Genomic DNA, 19,821 nt, shown 5'->3' on the forward strand with positions numbered 1-19,821 from the left:
TTTTATTGTAATTATGTTAGATGCTACAGTTAAGTTCTTCCAAGAAAAAGTTGACATACGTGGCCTTCTCCATCCCCTTGGTTTACTTTCCCTTTCTTCTCCTCCTCCTCCAATTCTCCTCATTCTCCTGTCACTCAGACAGATGTTTCTTATCTGTTCTCATCATTTTCTTGTATTCCCCTGTCTATATCAATCTGTTGTCTTTTGTCTTACTGAGATTTTAAGTTCTTCGGGGTACAGACTATCTTTTAGTTTTGTGTTTGTATAGCACCTAGCACAATGGGGTCCTGGTCCTTGACTAGGGCTCCTAGGCACTTTGGCAATACAGATAATGAATACTACTACTACTTTTTACTCCTGTTGGTTTTGCAGAGCCAACATGGCTGAGAGAGAGAGAGAGAGAGAGCTGGATTCTATTATTTCTTGTGCGTTGACAAACTTTTTACTAAATTCCACTTAGTTACACCCGTTCCAATCCACTGAAGAAGTTGTACCTATATCACTGAGGACCTGAGAAAATAATACAAGTTGACTTTCAAATTCTAGCCTGAAAAAATGAGAGCTGGTATTCAGAAAAAAAACAAAACAAAAACCCACATTATTTTAACTGTAACTTAATCATATTTGATCTGGGAGTCAGACACACAAACAGGGAAACGTCATTTTTCAGTTACTTTTCAGATATGAGCTGCACTTGAAAAAATACAGGAAAATATAAAGGAAAGGGGACAGAGCACAGAAGGATCCTTCTCTTTCATTCGCTGTCTACTCTCCTGATCTTTTACCTTTTCTTCTCCCATATTATTTTGTGTAAAAATTAATACCCTCTTGTGCCTTCATCAATTTAGAGTTCATTAAATGTTTTTATTTTATACCTTCCATGGTCCTTATTGTCTCCTACACAGGAATAACCACGTTGGGGAGAGAGACCCAAGTTTCGTCTCTATTTTGAGTTCTTTGAACCCCTCTTAAGGTTATGTGGTTTACCCCTCTATAGACGACAATGGTGGTTTTTCCTTATCCCAAAGATTCTCCAATATCTGTGCTCCTCTCAGAACTGGAGGAGGTAAATGAGGTCTCTCTCCTAATCTTGGAGGAGATTTGCTTTTGGGAGTTCCCCTAGCTGCAGCAACCTCCCCTCCCCTGTCCACCAAATGTGGATAATGGAGCAAATACAGCCTACAATGCCTAAGATGCTGAGCTTGCACAAACTCAGGCTGTATTAATTTATGCAGCTTCCTTTGTGGGTTTAGGACAGGATATCCAGGAGTCCAGCTGATGCTCCTAGCCTCCTCACAGGAACCCTTGGGGAGGACCCTCTATAAGAAAGCTGGGGATGGGCATGCAGCCAAGACTGAACTCCCTTCTAAGTATCATGGGCACAGACATGAAGGGGAGATTAATGTCTTTTCTTTAACCTCTCTCTCTATTAAAAAAAAAAAAGGTAAAATCCTTGCTCTATCGATCTATAATTCTGCTTCAGTAAAATGTTGATTGTATTGACAGACAGTCAAAGTCAGTGTATAGCAGCCTTTCCAAGTCAGGAGATCTGAGATCAAATGCTGATTAGGTCAAAAGTGAAAGTTTGTTCAGCAGTCACTGCTTAGCCACATCTCAAAGCGACTTCACAATTCAAGGCTACTGTCAGTCTCTTCTTATAAACAGCCTAGGATTAAGATAACAGGAATACCTGCAGACCAGGATTAAGGTGCATTGGCAGAATTGTGCAAAAGTTTGCAAAACACCCGCCTGTATTATCCTTGGCTATAACCAGTGCAAGTTAGACTTTTGGTAAAAAAGCCTTTTTTTTAAAATCACCATTTTAGTAATTTGTTACTGCAGTGTAGCACTCCCATTTGAAGGCACATCTCCTGTTAATGACCAACAGGAGGGGATCTGCAGAAGCAATATTGTATAGTTTACATAAGAACATCCTTATTGCTGTGTTTTGCCTCAGTATGGCATGAAGAATATGGTCCAATACCCCTCACCTGGAAAGCATCCCCCTTATTGACCCCAATTCTCAAAAACAACAATAAAAAAACCCCTGCTCATGTCATTTAACTGCCATCTTCTTTAACAGCAGAATGAGCAGAGCAGACATGGTAAGAAGCATTTCCTTCTCGGTTCTCCTTAATCAAGAGGATGAGACACTGGGCCTCCAGAAGGAAATTTTTATAGAAATTATGAGATTAAAAAGATTAAAAAGAGACAGCAAAACCCCTAATACTCTCACAAAGATACAAAGATTTTGAAAACCCCAATAAACTAGTTATGACTTAAACAGTAGGGGAGGGGCACAAAAGTGTCTTGAGTTGTAGCACAACTAAAATTCCACTTCAAACATGGACTTTTAAAATGAAGAAGGCAAGAGAGCCACTGCTAAAGCTTCAGACTGAATCTACTTTTTGAGCTGTTAGACACAGTATTTTAGAACAGGCTTAGCATTCTGATTCATACACCATACCATTATTTACTAAAGGGGATGTATTTGTGTTCCCAAGAGAGGAACTGTACCATTCTTACAGTACCTCTGTAGTCTTGTATTTAAATAAATGACAATTTAAAAACAATTATTGAAAATGTTCAAAACAAACAAAAAATATACAAAATCAATCTGGTGGAAACAAACTGAACAAGCGGCTTATGTAAATAGAGTCCAAAACTTTTTACATTCTGTAAATGCAAGTATACATTTCTAATATTTAAAGTACTGTTGGAACACAACACCTTTCAACACAACTGCTCAATATTTTATTGTTGAAAAATCACCAAGTCACTGTATGAAGAGCAAAAAGGAAAAGAATGGCGCTACTTATGCAGTCAGATGTTAAATCCATGCTCAATAAAGAATATATTAACAAATGACAGGAAGAGGATAGAAGATGGAGTTTAAACCAAGATTTTTCTTGCAAGTCATCTAATTTTTCTAACAATTCCAGAAAATACATGCTCAAAGTTGATTTTAGAAAAACATCTATTTCAGCTTTGAAAAATTATTCTATTTGTGACTAAAGCTAGGTTATAAATTACCAGTATTTACCTCAATATATTGGAAAGATTGCCTCAGTATCAAGAATTGGCTGTTCTTAACTGATGCAGTATTTCATTATTGTATGGAAACAATGCATCAAAAAATAGATTTGGGGCAGGGGTTGGAGTCCATTTTCAAACACTTGATCACTTTAATGATGGGTTTCCAGTTCAAGAATTTTCCACTCCCCTTGAGGAGAAGAACAATCTTCAGAGGAAAAGCTTGCCACTGTTATGCTTGCTGAAGAATCATCCAGTGGTGACATTAATTCAGTCCATCTACTGAAAGTATCAACGTGTGATTTACCCTGAGGCTTTGAACCATCTCGTGCCAGAAGTAGTGTCTGATTGATAAGATATTGTGCTAAGTTAAGGTCTTCGGGAACAGAGTTTTTGAAATCAATGTTTGAGTCCTGCTCAGATAACAATTGCCTGAGAAGAGTCCAGTCCCGTTCTGCAAATTGCTGATCTTCAAAATCCACATCTAGAATGTCCCTTTCTGACTCCATCCTCTGCTCAGTAGCTTCTCCAACATCCATCTCATATATTGGAGAAAGGGTTTTTGAAGGTCGATGCTCATACATGCAGGTTTGTGCCAATACGTCATAATCATCTATGTCTCCTGCAATAATTCATAATACTACACAATGTAAAAATTGCACATGTTCCCCCTTCAGGGCTTTGTAGAGCAAAATTTAACTCATTGCACCAGAAACAATCCAACAAGTAAGAAAAAATGTAAATTTATACAAAATTGACAAAATGTAGGCATTTATTTTCTGTGTAAAAAACCAGCCAACCAACCAAACAAACGAATTCTGGTTTACAGATTAAGTTAGAGCAGCAATCACCACTGGTAATTAACAATAAACTTTCATAATTAGAAAATTTCTGATACAGAAAAAACAAGTTATGTAAACAAACAATGCACATGGAATTTCTAATTCACTACAATAACTTAAAGTTGGAACAGGAGGTGGGTGGGAAGGAAGGGGGAAAAAAAAAAAAGAACATATGATCACTGAATGGTGATGTAAGCTATATCAGCTCCAAAGAGAAGGAAAAACAAAATAGCTTATTCACAGGCTTATTTTATACTACACATTATAAGGGTAGCTGCAGGCAAGGACAAGCAAACTTAAAAAAAAATAGTACAACTTTTAAAGGTCTTCTGTGGTTCTGCTGAACATAGATCATCAGCATTTCATTACTTTTGAATACATAATAGTTAATATATTCAGACACTATTGTGTATTTTATAATGGGATACTTTGAATTACTGGTTTAAAAAGACAAAACAGATAAAACATCTAGACAATAATCTAACTCGGTGAATCAAGCTAGAGCTTTTTTGTTTATGATCACTGGTTCAAATATAATCTCTCTTTTAGGAAATCCGTTTTCACTGGTAAAATTTAGAACAATTTTAGTAATCCTGTAAACTGCAAGTCTTAGGTCCAAACCTGCTCCCACTGAAGTCTATGGGAAACATCCCGCTGAATTCAGCGGGAGAAGGATCAGCATCCGTATCTTTGTGTAAAATACAATATATCAACAAATTCCAAAAGTAATGAATATAGCTGTTAAGGTAAACAGTTCAGTGCACTTTAGTAAGGTTATTACTGTAGTTATTGCACATCCCACTTAAATATATGATATAGGTTGTAAAGCAGACAAAACGTATACAAAAGTTCCCACCAAAAGCTGATGCTGCCAATGTTAAATTGGACCAAAAATAATTAGCATGCAAGGAATTGTTCCCAATCTTTCTTTTTAGTACTGCATAAAATCTATCTGAATAGATTTGCCTAGTATAAATATTCAAGTTTTCCACTGAAACATTAAGTTATTTAATGTGTATCCAAAACGGACAAGCATTCAGTAAACAAGTAAATAATTAAAAGCATTTATGTTTTGTTAAAAAATTTGAGCCAGTTATTAATTAGAGTTCATGGTTTGACCTCAGACATCACATTTCCAATATTCTACCTACTAATTTAATTTTTTGAGGGACTTAACATTTCTATTTCTGTACATTACCTGCAGGTAAATCAGTATTAGTGTATTCAGTAGGTGCTCCTTGACACTCTCTCACTTGACCTTCCTGAGTCAGTAACTGACTCTTACAGGGTTTTACAGGTTTTGCAGAGTTGTTCTTTTGCATGTCACAATTAGTATCTCTTTGATGAAGGTCCAGATGACATGGTCTTTCTTGAGACTTTGTGTCATTGTCTGAAAGTTTATTGCACTGCTGAATTTCGTTAATCTCTTCATTCTTACTATTTACCTTTTGCTCTTGTATTGAACACTGACTATCTGCTACTGAGAGTGCTTTCTCTGGGCAATTTTGTTGTGTCACCGAAGCACCCTGATTATCTTTTCCTTTGATTTCTGTGTTATGAGGATCTACAAAAAAGTGCTCACTTTTATCTAATCTCTCACGTCTATCCTTTTCTTGCTGTTTGCATTCCAGGAATCCATCTTCAGTTTCCAATGAATACCTTGAACAATAAGTCTTTCCATCATGCTCCTGAGATACACTATCAAAAACATCAGAAGGAGTAGGGGAATCTATGGAATGCTGAAGGGGAGCATGAGCGTCTCCGTCATCAGATCCCAACTCTTCACATTCGTCTACTGAAAGTAAAACAGATCGCTTAAAATTTTTAGTTGTAGAAAACTCTTGACTTTCAATATCATTCTCTGTTGCATCTTCAAAAGCTAAATTAACAATTCCTTGGAATGGCTGAGTAGGAGGGTCAGATGGAGGAAAGGTTTCTGTTACATTTTCTGCTTCAGATCTTTCATCTTCTGTTTCATCTGCAGAAGAGGAAACTTGGTCCGCTTCCTGAGTAAACTGTGCACTGCCAAAAGTAGTGTTTTCATTTTCCCTAGTATTGAACCTTAATACACCTTGATGTGACCACACTTCAGATCTTTTTCTTGGTATCTCATCATCACTTGTTGAATTAACACGGAAAAGATCTGAACCCTCTTTTTTCATTTTCACTTCTATTCTTAGACTACTGTCATAGATCTTTAGTTCTTCAGGTGTACTTGTATCACTGCTGCTTCTTCCAAGAAAATCATGGCACAACATAGTGCTACATTTAGAAATCCCTCTCTCATTTGATCCTTCATCATCCTGAGAGCCTCCAGCATCATAGTCTTCTGATCTTGGTTTGATATCATCAGAAGATGTTGTTGCACTGCCGGTATCAGATTCAGGACTCTCTTTTGGATCCAACACACCTGTACTCAAATTCCAACGATCCACAAAGGGAATTTCTGAATTTTCATGGCTTTCTGGTGTTTCTGTAGTATCCATATCTTTAGGTGAACATTTTTCTGTAACCTGTCCTGTGAAACATTTTGAAGCAGCATCTGAGTCTACTGTAGCAGACCTGTATTCGGTCAAGGCTGATTTATCAGACAATTGACCAGCCTTTGCAAATCCCTTTACATGAGTCTTAGAGGATTTTCTTTCATCTTGTTCTGAATTAGAGGCATTTGTTACCTTAGAAAAGCTGGGAAAGTGATCTTCTCCATAATTAATGCCCATTTCAGTGTTTAAGGTTTCATTTTGTTCTGCACAGTCTTCTATTGCTTGTGTTAAATGTACTTTGCTGTTTCCTGAATATCCCAAGTATTTCTGAGCTGAATCACAAACAGTTTTGCACTTTTTCAATCTTTCTTCTGAAACGGAACTAGGGAGTTTTTGGCCAGTATGCATTGCATACTTGCAAATGACTGAGTATGCATTTCTACTAGGCTCTGTATAACAATTAAATTCAGTTGTACTATCATCATCTTTGTTTTTATCTACCAGATATTCAATTTCATCTTCACAAACCTGTTTTGATTCCATTTCATTTTGCATTGAAATATTCAGCTTAGGAACATTTTGTCCTCTAACTTGAGTACAAAAAGGTTTGGTTTCTACTTTGTATTCCCCATTTTCAAGAGGATCCAATAATTTTCTTGGATCAGGTTGCCATGATGCCATGAGCAGGTCTCCTCTGCTACACTCTATCATAGATTTTTCACACTTACTTTGTTTTGCAGGGCTGCATTTGTTATTGTCGTGTGGCTGAATTGCAAAAGCAGCAGCAGTGTGTTGTTCAAGTTTTTGTTCTGAACTTTTCTGTTCAGGACTATGCATGTTTTTCTGGACAACAGGAGATTCACTTCTTGAATGTCTTTGTGTTGAAGATTGAGCTTTTGATATAGGCTGCCCAGTAACTATTTTCTGTTTTGGGTCTTTACTGTTTATAGTCTCACCTTTCTTCGAATGGGTCTGATTTTTGGGTGTTCCTATTATTTTTGCAGTGGCTTTAACTGCAGATGTTTGTGACTGTTTAATACTCTTTTTCTTAGATGAAGGCTGTTTTTCTGAAAGCGTTGTCTGAGACAAATTTTGCATCATGTTTTTTTCTTCATTTTGTTTCGGAAACATTCCAGATTTTAATGAATTTTGTGAATCTCCTTGTGGTCCTAACAAATAAAAAAGTAAACAAAACACATTCTAGTCAGAGAACTATATTATTGATAAGTTGGATGCATGTAATTCAATTTAATATTTGTTACACAATTAAATGACCTTAAACACAAACATTTAATAAAAATATCTTGCACTAATATAGGACCTTTGAATGCAAAGCACTTTACAAACTGTAAATGTAGGAATCATCCACTACTGAAGTGCAACTATTACTAGAGTGGAAAGCAGCTGCTATCTAATGGTACACAAAAATCACTGCTCAGCTGTTTAACCTAGGAAGTGATGAGTACTCTATTCAATTTAAATTACAGAGGAAATTTAAGTAAGCAGAATGTACTTATTCTAGTTGTAATATGGCCAAAACACCAGTATTAACACCCCTGCTCTTTCAGAAAGTGTTGTGAGATCTTTAATGACCATAAATGGACAGGACCTATGTTTCATGTACTCGCTCAGGGTTCTCAAACTGGGGGTCGGGACCCGTTAGGGGGTCACGAGGTTATTACATAGGGGGTCGTGAGCTGTCAGCCTCCACCCCAAACTCCGCTTTGCCTCCAGCATTTATAATGGTGTTAAATATCCAAAAAAGTGTTTTTAATGTATAAAACTCATACTCAGAGGCTTGCTGTGTGAAACGGGTCACCAGTAGAAAAGTCTGAGAACCCCTTTACTAGCTGAATGTGAATTAAAGTAGCATTCTGGTTCTAATTTAATCAATAAGGAAATGCAGTGTTCAAGCTGAAAATATTCCACCCCTTACTTTCCTTCTTGTGCCTTGGCACAGCCAGGTCTCTACACAGTGAAGGTTATTACATACCATACCATACTTGCTATAAAAACAGCTACAATGGACTATACTTTTTGCTAGTTATAAAGTAGGTTGCCAAGGTGTTAAAATGCAGATTTAAAAAAGGTAATTCTCAAGGTATATTGTCCTTGCACCTTAAACTGATTTCTCCTTGCCTTACGATACTTTTTCCATGTCTGTGAATGCACAGTATTTCTATACTGATGCTTATTAATGGAGCAGACAGTGAATTTTTAAGAAAAGATAAGTCAGGTTTTACTTAATACTCTGAGGACTTTGGACTTTCACTTAATATATTTTATATCCCATAATATACTCTTATTTTATTTCAAAATCCTTAAGAGTAATGAGTAAAACACTACTTATCTTTTACCCATAGGCAATCCTGTGCTCCAGAACTGATGATCAGTGCTACTGACATCTAGAGTTCAGTACATGCTGGAATACCTTGGCTTGTGTGACAAATCAATAACTTTGGGGCTGTAACTATGAGACCAACTAAATATGAAAAATAATGTCGGTTAGGTGACTAAAGAGCTTCCTAATTATGTTAATTTGAGCATTACAGTCTTTATAGTAGTTGAATTTTGTTCACCTGTAACACTTGTTCCCTGCACATTACTGTGACTTGCAAAGTCATTCATCAGCAGTTCTGATTTTCTACCTCCTACTTAGGTTTTTTCCACAATCACTGTAACTCTCTCTGATGTTACAATACAATCAAACTGAAGTGATTATATTTTGCACTCTATAAAAGTTTAATTCTTATTTACACACTTAAATTAAAAGATGATTACAAAAGAAAAGATCATTTTGAAATATTTTTACTACATATTGTACAGAATGCATGAAAAACTATATTCATAAATGATGAACACTGGAATCAACCAGTTTTAAATATAAAAAACATATTATGTAGACAAAAGGAGAAATATCTTCCATCCAATCCTCAGCATGGATCTCTAATGTGTATGTGAACTTGTTTCAGATACAGAATTTCTACTGAACTTAATGGAAGTTCTACGTGCAGAATACTTAAGATACCATCACAGGACAAAAGATCCACAAAGCATATTAGGGAAGAGGGTTCTCCCCAATAGCTGGCCATATTATATAGATATAGACATAGACACACACACACACCAGCCTCATGAGAATTAAACAAGCAGAAAAATACATCTAAGGTCTGTCAGCAAAAATGAAATCCAAGATCATCAGAACTTGTCTGTTGTCTGATAACAAATTCCTTATCATTTAATTCTACCTTGGTTTTTAGCAACATTAGCTGGTGCATTCTTTGTCTTCTTCTGAGATGTAGAATTGCCACTCACATTTCCCTTTTTCTTCAAAACAGTTTGTTGATTTTGTTCACTGTATCCTTTTCCAGTGGATTTCTTTGTCACACTGTGGGAGAAAAAGATACTGCTTGCATTACTTGCAAGTTTAAGATCTAAAAATGAATTTGTTTAAATAATCAGTAGTACTCTATATATTTTAACATCGAAAGCACAATATATGCCATGTGAAATGACTTTCCTCTTTCTGAAAATAAACAATATATTTAGGGACCTCTTTCTCCAAGGTACTAACTCCTCTCATCTTCCACTGATTTTGTAGCTCCATCTAAAGCTATTTCAGAGGTTATGGACAGTTCTCAGCACTTCCCAGGATTCAGTCATATAATTGTTCAGATCTGCAGACTTACTGTAACAATGCTAAAATAACAAATACACAAAGCAGCCCAAACCTAGAGGCAAAAGAATTCTATTGTCACAAGAATATTGTCCATAGTTATTTCTACTTTCTTACTAACAATGAGAAAGAGACAACTATTCTGAAAAATTCTTAGGTTTAAAAACATGTTGATTAAATGACAATTACATTTAATCAAGCAATTAAAAACCCAGTATATAATTATAAGTAATATTTTGATTTCCCACAAACCTATTTGTTGTAATGTTAGTCTCAAGTTCATTAGCTTTTTTGTTGGTGGCTCCATTAGTCATCTTCAAAGCAGACTTTGTTTTCACTGCTATAAGCAAAATTAAAGATTTAGTTATAGGATAAAATGTATGATATACAAATACCTAAAAAGAAATATTAACGTATAAATGGTCAGATACTGAAAACAGCATAGATGCCAAAACTGGAAGAATTGAGATTTTTATAGTGCTGTCTTGTATACGCACATATTTTTTCAAAGCACATACAATTTGAGTTAGAGCCATTAATATGGGGCATTTTAGCATGACTTTTTGTAATTAATATTTATTTTAAAAATATGCTTGTGCAGGGTCATAACCATATAGAATAGAACTTTTGGAACTCTTCAGGCTGTTTTCTAGCATATGACCTGCCTGTGGCAAGTCAGAAGGGATCTCTTATTACCAGTATGTTTTTTTCCTTCATCTACTGGTTTATCCTCTTTGGGTTCATCTAGTTGTTCATTGGAAATCTGTAAATCTGTACTTGAGTTTGTTGACTTGCTGAAAGTTCCTGTCTCTGTTACCAGAGAGGGTGATTCTTTCCCTGTGGTTTTCTTCAATGGCTTTGTTTTGATTTGCACACTTGGGCTTCCAGTAAGTACTTTAGGTCTGGCACCTGAACTTTTTCCTTCCTGATTTTTTACTCCTTTTCCACTTCCTGAATTTTTTTGCCCACTTGAAGATGACCTCTCTGAATCTTGTTTGGTAATCAAGCTTTCAGCCTTAGCATTTCCATTGCTTTCTGTTTTTGGCTTTATGACAGCTCTAGCCTTTGGTGAAGCAACTTTTTCCCCAGTTTTTGAATCTTTTGTAATCTTGGAAACTGTTTTCTTACTATCTTTTCCCTTCAAGTCATCATGTTTTGAAGTCTTATTAGCAGTGTTTCTGTTAGTACTTGATGTATGTCCAGATGCTCCTAATCCATCAGATTTCATTTTATCCTGATTAGTGAAGGAATCGCCCCAATAATCTCTCTTGCTGTTTACTTTCCAGGAAGTGTGCCTTATATCAACAGAGTCAGTAATGCGTCTGTTTAGCTGGAAAGAACAGAAGATACTTAGCAACACAATAAATCATGCATAATCTTTAGCTCTTGAAACGTAGGTACTCCTGAAGTTTAGCATGAATCTAGCACTAAAAGTAGAGTTTAGGAGGAAGAAATAAAAATCATTTTTCAAGTCATGGAGCTCAGATTGCTGCCTTTCAAGCACCCTTAAGTACTAACTCCAGTTTCCTTTACGTCCCCTATTGAATCAGAGGGTACAAGAAATGCCTATGCAAAACCTTGTCCTTTGCTTTGGACACAATACTGTATAATCTTTATACAATAGTTCCTGTTGGAAAGATTCATTTATTTTATAGGTTGTATTTAGATTTTCAAAGTGGGAATTCAGTATATGATTCCCTATGAACATAAACACTGCCATTATTTTTAAATACATATGACATGGGAAGCTTTCAACCATTCTAAAACAGTACATCTTCCAAATAAGGGTTCAGAATTCCCAGGTAAAGGTATTTTTTTAGTGTTAAGATTTAAGCCTATAAAAATGTAATCTAACTAGTAACAAAGTGAATAGTAATGTATATCCTTGGACATTAACCCCATAACAGTACCGTTTCTGTCAAACAGCAATGTCACTTTGGGCATTCTCAAATACATGGATTGTTGATGACTTTGAAAAGCTCTTTCACAGCAAGCAGATTAATGGGGAGTGTAACAGACTGAGTTTATTGGTGGCTTGAGCTAGTGGAACAGCTCCATTAGCTCAGTAGCAGACCACTTGTTTTCCAAACTTGAGATCAGCTTTATTATTATACACCGACAGGGAAGTGTGCAATAACTTCTGAACACAAATTCCTCTCTTCTGTTTGGTCCCAACTATTTGAAAGCATGGACTCCTGTAAACCCACATCAAAATCTAAAATGCTCTAATAACAGACATCACAGATTATGGATAAAATATTGGCTCAACTAGAATTACAAGGAAGATGTGATTGCGGAATATTAGCTACCAGTAGTTAGTAAACACAGACCACAATGCATTACATTATTTTGAAAATATAAACCATGAAAAGGAGCAGTTATGTTTACAGGATTCTGATTTTTTTTAATTGTAAGAATCTAAGCATTTACCTGAGAACTAGTGAATACAGGTTTTTTGCCAAGTCTTCGATCATCCCCTTTGTCAAAAGCAGCTGTATAGGGGAAAAAAAAGATCTCTATTATCAGTGGGAAGGCAGCATGAGAGAGAAAAAAAGCCACCCTTATTCATGGAACTATCTTTTGGAGCCAGAGAACAATTCTAGTGGTTCTAAAACTAGTCAGGGGAGATTTATTTTGGCAAAATGGAAAACATTAAGTGGTGAAGGATGTTTTTATGTCTAGAGTACAGGATTCAGAGTTAGGAGAGCCAATAGCTGTGTCATAAATAGAAAGGGAAGGGTAAACCCCTTTAAAATCCCTCCTGGCCAGAGGAAATCTCCTCTCACCTGTAAAGGGTTAAGAAGCTAAAGGTAACCTCGCTGGCACCTGACCAAAATGACCAATGAGGAGACAAGATACTTTCAAAAGCTGGTAGGAGGGAGAGAAACAAAGGGTTTGTGTGTCTGTCTACATTTTGTCTTTGCCGGGGATAGACCAGGAATGAAGCCTTAGAACTTTTAGTAAGTAATCTAGCTAGGTATGTGTTAGATTATGATTTCTTTAAATGGCTGAGAAAAGAATTGTGCTGAATAGAATAACTATTTCTGTCTGTGTATCTTTTTTGTAACTTAAGGTTTTTGCCTAGAGGGGTTCTCTATGTTTTGAATCTAATTACCCTGTAAGGTATTTACCATCCTGATTTTACAGGGGGGATTTCTTATTTCTAATTCTATTTTTATTAAAAGTCTTCTTGTAAGAAAACTGAATGCTTTTTCATTGTTCTCAGATCCAGGGGTTTGGGTCTGTGGTCACCTATGCAAATTGGTGAGGCTTTTTATCCAACATTTCCCAGGAAAGGGAGGGTGCAAGTGTTGGGAGGATTGTTCATTGTTCTTAAGATCCAAGGGTCTGGGTCTGTAGTCATCTAGGCAAATTGGTGAGGCTTTTTACCAAACCTTGTCCAGGAAGTAGGGTGCAAGGTTTTTGGGAAGTATTTTGGGGGGAAAGACGTGTCCAAACAGCTCTTCCCCAGTAACCAGTATTTGTTTGGTGGTGGTAGCGGCCAATCCAAGGACAAAAGGGTGGAATATTTTGTACCTTGGGGAAGTTTTGACCTAAGCTGGTAAAGATAAGCTTAGGAGGTTTTTCATGCAGGTCCCCACATCTGTACCCTAGAGTTCAGAGTGGGGGAGGAACCTTGACAAGCTGTAATGAACTCTGCAACAAACTTCTTATGTACCTGGTGCAAGTTACTTAATCTCTCTGTTTCCCCATCTACAAAACAAGGATAATACTTCCATATCTCTGATATACGTAGCTCATTAAATCTTTGGGGTGTACTTTGAGATCCTGGGTGTATAGGAATGTGCAAAAACAATCACTTTCAATTAGTTCTAACCACTTATACATTTGTACTAACATCATCTATTTGAAATAAAAGATCTATTCTCTTAAAACAACTAAACAATATACTGTAGTATACAGTATGGTCTGTTTGGGGGGCATGTGCTGAGCCTAGCAGCCTGCTAAGCAAGGCTGAGAGCTTCTTAAGGAAATTTTGATTTCTAATCCCTTTAGAATCCATTAAGCACTGACCAAGGAGCAGGGCTAGTCAGAGAGAACAGGGGTTTAAAAAACAAGCTTCAAAGTGATCAGGGGAGTTTTGCAGGGGAGTTTAGAGAAGAAGCATGAGAGCCAGATATACCTAATGTTCTCTAAACTTAGGCCAATAACCACCCCCACGACCCCGCTCTCCAAAAGAAAAAAGGGAAAAAAGCTGTAAGAGTAAAGACGATGCAGGCAGAAGTCCAGCAGCAGAGTTGGAGCTATTCAATTTATTGCTGAATGCAGCATGCATGATTACCTGCCTTGTGGGCAGGTGACGTATGTGCATTCAGTGCAAGGAGCTCATGACCCTCAGAGACCGAGTACAGACTCTTGAGACCAAAGTTGCTGAACTGGAGAAGCTAAGGGAGACTAACAGGTACATAGATAAGGCTTTCTGGGACATATCAGAGTGGTCTGACAGCCTTTGTGCTGTTGAGGAGGATGAAAGTCTCCGGGAAGGAGAACATCGAACTGGAGCGGAGGGAAACAATCCTATAGTTGGGACCCTCCTTCCAAATGATGTCATGGTATCCTCTTGCACTGAGAATACCTCTCAGGGGGTGGGGTGGGAGAGGGGATGGTGGGGAATCCCAGTTATTAGCAAGAGACAGGTAATGGGGGATTTGATCATTAGAAATATAAATAGCTGGGTTTGTGATGACCAAGAGAATTACCTGGTGAACTGCCTGGCAGGTGCGAGGTTGTGGATCTCCCGAGACATCTAGATAGGCTTATGTGAAGTGCTCAGGAGGAGGCAGTGGTCATGGTATATGTAGATACCAGTGATATAGGGAAAGGCAGGAGAGAGGTCCTGCAGGTCAAATTTAAGCTTCTAGGTAAGAGATTAAAGACCAGGACCTTCATGGTAGCATTCTCTGAAATTCTTCCAGTTCCATGTACAGGGCCAATTAGATGGGAAGAATTGCAGAGTCTCAATGCATGGAGGAGACTATGGGTCTATTACAGAAGTGGATTTGCCCTGCAACATGAAGGAGATCAGACTAGATGATCATGATGGTCCCTTCTGGCATTAAAGTCTATGACTCCCCATACTGACTGCATACATGTCACCTCAGGATAGGATGCGGAGATAAAGTTTCTAGACACCATCAATGACTGCTTCTTGGAGCAGCTAGACCTGGAACCCACAAGGGGAGAGAGAATTCTAGATTTAGTCCTATGTGGAACAAAGGATCTGGTCCAAGAAGTAAATATAGCTGAATCGTTCAGTGATAATGACCACAACATAATTAAATTTCATCCTTAATGTCTTGGGGGGTGGCGGTGGGAGGAGGTGGAGGAAATACCAAAAAAGACCACCACAGTACCATTTAACTTCAGAAAGGGGAACTACACAAAAATGAGGAAGCTACTTAAATGGAAATTAAAAGGAACAGTCACAAGAATGAAATGCCTGCAAACTGCACGTAAACTTTTTTAAAACACCATAATAGAGGCTCAGATTAAATGTATATCCCAAATTAAAAAGAAAAGTAAGCGGACCACACACACACACACACACACACACACAAAAGCCACCATGGCTAAACAGAGTTAAAGAGGCAGTTAGAGGCAAAAAAGGCATCCTTTAAAAATTAGAAGCCAAATCCTACTGAGGAAAATAGAAAGGAGCATAAACTCTGGCAAGTCAAGTGTAAAAGTAAAATTATGCAGGCCAAAAAAGAATTCGAAGAGCAACTAGCAGAAGACTCAAAAACTAAAGAGCCATTTTTTTTAAAGTACATCAGAAGCAGTGAGCCAGCCAAACAATCAGTGGGGCACTCAAGAAAGACCTAACTGCTGACGGGGCACTCAAAAAAGACATTGCCAAGAATCTAAATGAATTTGCATCAGTCTTCACCAGAGAAGATGTGAGGGAGATTCCCACAACTGAGCCATTCTTTTTAGGTGACAAATCTGAGGAAATGTCCCAGATTGAGGTATCAACAAAAGAGGTTTTGGAACAAATTGATAAATTAAACCAGGACTAGATAGTATTCAACCAAGAGCTCTGAAAATATATAATTGCAGAACTACTAAATGTGGTATGTAACCTATGACTTAAATAGGCCTGTCAAGGTTCCTTCCCCACTCTGAACTCTAGGGTACAGATGTGGGGACCTGCATAAAAGACCCCCTAAGCCTATTCTTCCCAGCTTAGGTTAAAAACTTCCTCAAGGTACAAACTTTGCCTTGTCCTTGAACCCTATGCTGCCACCACCAAGCGTATTAAACAAAGAACAGGGAAAGAGCCCACTTGGAGACGTCTTCCCTCCAAAATATCCCCCCAAGCCCTACACCCCCTTTCCTGGGGAAGGCTTGATAAAAATCCTCACCAATTTGCATAAGTGAACACAGACCCAAACCCTTGGATCTTAAGAACAATGAAAAAGCAATCAGGTTCTTAAAAGAAGACTTTTAATTAAAGAAAAAGTAAAAGAATCACCTCTGTAAAATCAGGATGGTAAATACCTTACAGGGTAATCAGATTCAAAACATAGAGAATCCCTCTAGGCAAAACCTTACGTTAAAAAAAAGACACAAAAACAGGAATATACATTCCATTCAGTACAGCTATTTTACCAGCCATTAAACAAGAGGAAATCTAACGCATTTCTAGCTAGATTACTTACTAACTTAAGGAGTTATGAAGAGCATTCCTGATCTGTTCCCGGCAAAAGCATCACACAGACAGACAAACCCTTTGTTTCTGCCCCCCCCCCCCTCCAGCTTTGAAAGTATCTTGTCTCCTCACTGGTCATTTTGGTCAGGTGCCAGCAAGGTTATCTTAGCTTCTCAACCCTTTACAGGTGAAAGGGTTTTGCCTCTGGCCAGGAGGGATTTTATAGTTCTGTATACAGAAAGGTAGTTACCATTCCCTTTATATTTATGACAAGGCCTCTGTACCAGATGACTGGTGGATAGCTAATGTGATGCTAATTTTCAAAAAAGGCTCCAGAGGCGATTTTTCATACCTAATTTTCATACCAGGCAAACTGGTTGAAACTATAGTAAAGAACAATGATATATAGATGAACACGAAAGGGAAAAGAGTCAGCACAGCCTTTGTAAAGGGATATCATGCCTCACCAATCTATTAGAATTCTTTGAGGGAGTCAACAAAAACATATGGACAAGGGTGATCCAGTGAATACAGCGTACCTGGACTTTCAAAAAGCCTTTGACAAGGTCCCTCACCAAAGGCTCTTAAGCAAACTAACAGTCATGGGATAAGAGGGAAGGTCCTCTCATGCATCAGTAAGTTGTTAAAAGACAGGAAACAAAGGGAAGGAATAAGTAGTCAGTTTTCAAAATGGAGAAGGATAAATAGTGGTGTCTCCCAGTGATCTGTACTGGGACCAGTGCTGTTCAGCATATTCATAAATGATCTGTAAAAAGGTGTAAACAGTGAGGTGGCAAAGTTTGCAGTTGAAACTAAATTACTCAAGAACATTAAGTCCAAAGCAGACTGCGAAGAATTAAAAAGGAATCTCACAAAACTGGGTGACTGGGCAACAGAATGGCAGATGAAATTCAATGTTGATAAATGCAAAATAATGCATATTGGAATACCTAATCCCAATTATACATACAAAACGATGGGGTCTAAATTAGTTGTTACCACTCAAGAAAGAGATCTTGGATTCATTGTGGATAGTTCTCTGAAAACATCCGCTCAGTGTGGAGTGGCAGTCAAAAATGCTAGAATATTAAGAACCATTAGAAAAAGGGATAGATAATGAGACAGAAAATATCTTAATGCTACTATATAAATTCATGGTACGCTCACACCTAGAATACTGTGTGCAGTTCTAGTTGTCCCATCTCAAAAAAGATATATTAGAAATGGAAAAGGTGCAGAGAAGGGCAACAAAAATGATTAAGGGTACAATTCTACTCGACGAGAAATTAAAAAGATTGAGACGGTTCAGCTAGAAAAAGAGATGACTAAAGGGGATAAAATAGAGATCTATAAAATCATGAATGGTGCGGAGAAAGTGAATAAGGAAGTGTTATTTACCCCTTCACCTAACACAAATACCAGCGATCACCCAATGAAGTTAATAGGCAGCAGGTTTAAAACAAACAAAAGGAAGTACTTCTTCCCACAATTCACAGTCAGCCTGTGTAACTCATTGCCAGGGATATTGTGAAGGCCAAAACTATAACTGGGTTCAAAAAACCAATTAGATTAAGTTCATGGAGGATAGGTCCATGAATGGCTATTAGCCAAGACAGTCAAGGCTGCAACCTCATGCTCTGGGTGTCCCTAAGCCTCTGACACCCAGATGCCGGGACTGGATAACAGGGGATGGATCACTTGATGATTGCCCTGTTCTGTTCATTCCCTTTGAAGCATCTGGCATTGGCCACTGTCAGAAGACAGGATATTGGCCTAGATGGACCATCGGTCTGACCCATTCTCATGTTCTTTGTCAAAAGTTGTTGTCTCTACATATTTGCATATGTACGTTAGATATACACCATCTCTTGAGGCAATACATGTTAGTTTAAAAGTTATCTGAAGGACATTATGTAAGCTTTTCAGGGCAAGGAATGCATCTTATCCATGTTTGTAAAGCACGGTGTGTAATGCTATATAATTGAATTAATAAAGCTACTAATAAATATTTTTACTGTATAACATCTAGGAGGCATCAGTCAATGAAACCTTCAAATCTGTAGAGCTTGTACAATATAGAAAGGATATATGTAAATACTGTACACAGAGAGAAGGGATAAAGATTTATTTTTGTTTATATGCACCTTTTGGCTTGATGCAATTTTCATCTATTCTGAGAAAAATGGGTTAAACAAACATTCACTCTTCACATGCTGTATCCTACTATTTATTTATATGGACAAAGCATACAATATAACAACAGAATTTTGGGTTCTACAAAGCATCTTTATTTAGCTGTATAGAAATCCTGCAAGAAAAGGCAAGATGCTGAAAATGGCACCACAGCAATATAATATTTTTTCAGTGATGACTCTGCACATTAACATACACCAATATATTAATACCATTTTCCCATAAACTTGTGCCCAGGAGAACACAGAAATGCTGTGAATGAGAAAAAGACAGCACCTTCTTGTCTTAATGTTGTGTATTTCCTATCCTAGGATATTAATCTACAAAGGTTAGGTCTTTTCAGAATTTAGTACTACCTGAAATTTTCTCAAGATGAAAGTTGTTTGACCTCTGTGATCCTAAACAAATCTCGTGTAAGAATGAAGATGCTTCTTGGAAAATACCATCATTTTGATTATAGAATAAAAACCTACACTGAGAGTTTTCCATAACTTAATAGTTTACAGTTAAAATGAAGTCTATCAGAGCTGAATTAATGCTATATAACTCTGAAAAACCCAAAACAAAATAACTTTCCTACTATTAAGATGGAGAGTTGAATGACACCCACTTTATGAACACCGGTCTAGGTACTACTTTACTCTACAGCCCTAGTACAGAAGAACATCAGATGCCAAACATACTCCAAATTATGCTTCTATTTCTGAAAGCAACCTCCCAAGTTACTGAACTGCTTTATAATAAAGAATGAAATCATGCGCCTTTTTCAGAAAGTAGCAATCAAACATAATTTAGTAACACCCTTAAATCATGCTTGTAAACACTGACATAATCCATCTTTCAACCAACATGTTAAGGGATAAAAAATTAAATCCATCTATAATCACGTACAATTTTTCATTAGAGTCTCGATTTTAATGTCTT

The 19,821-nt window shown here is 37.3% G+C and overlaps 1 protein-coding gene across 1 annotated transcript in view; it reads right to left on the bottom strand.

Moving 5' to 3' along the window:
* Positions 1-786: 786 nt before the first annotated feature.
* BTBD8 (BTB domain containing 8) overlaps positions 787-19,821 on the bottom strand; it is a 67,707-nt gene continuing 48,672 nt past the window's right edge. Inside the window, exons 13-18 of the mRNA XM_074961340.1 lie at positions 12,465-12,526; positions 10,731-11,364; positions 10,287-10,374; positions 9,607-9,746; positions 5,074-7,527; positions 787-3,655 (exon numbers count right to left, since the gene is read on the bottom strand). Of these exons, the coding sequence (XP_074817441.1) occupies positions 3,186-3,655; positions 5,074-7,527; positions 9,607-9,746; positions 10,287-10,374; positions 10,731-11,364; positions 12,465-12,526 (3,848 nt within the window). The 3' untranslated portion in view covers positions 787-3,185. The remainder of the gene's footprint in view (positions 3,656-5,073; positions 7,528-9,606; positions 9,747-10,286; positions 10,375-10,730; positions 11,365-12,464; positions 12,527-19,821) is intronic.

This window comes from Natator depressus, chromosome 8 (assembly GCF_965152275.1).
Source record: "Natator depressus isolate rNatDep1 chromosome 8, rNatDep2.hap1, whole genome shotgun sequence".
Taxonomy (NCBI): Eukaryota; Metazoa; Chordata; order Testudines; family Cheloniidae; genus Natator; species Natator depressus.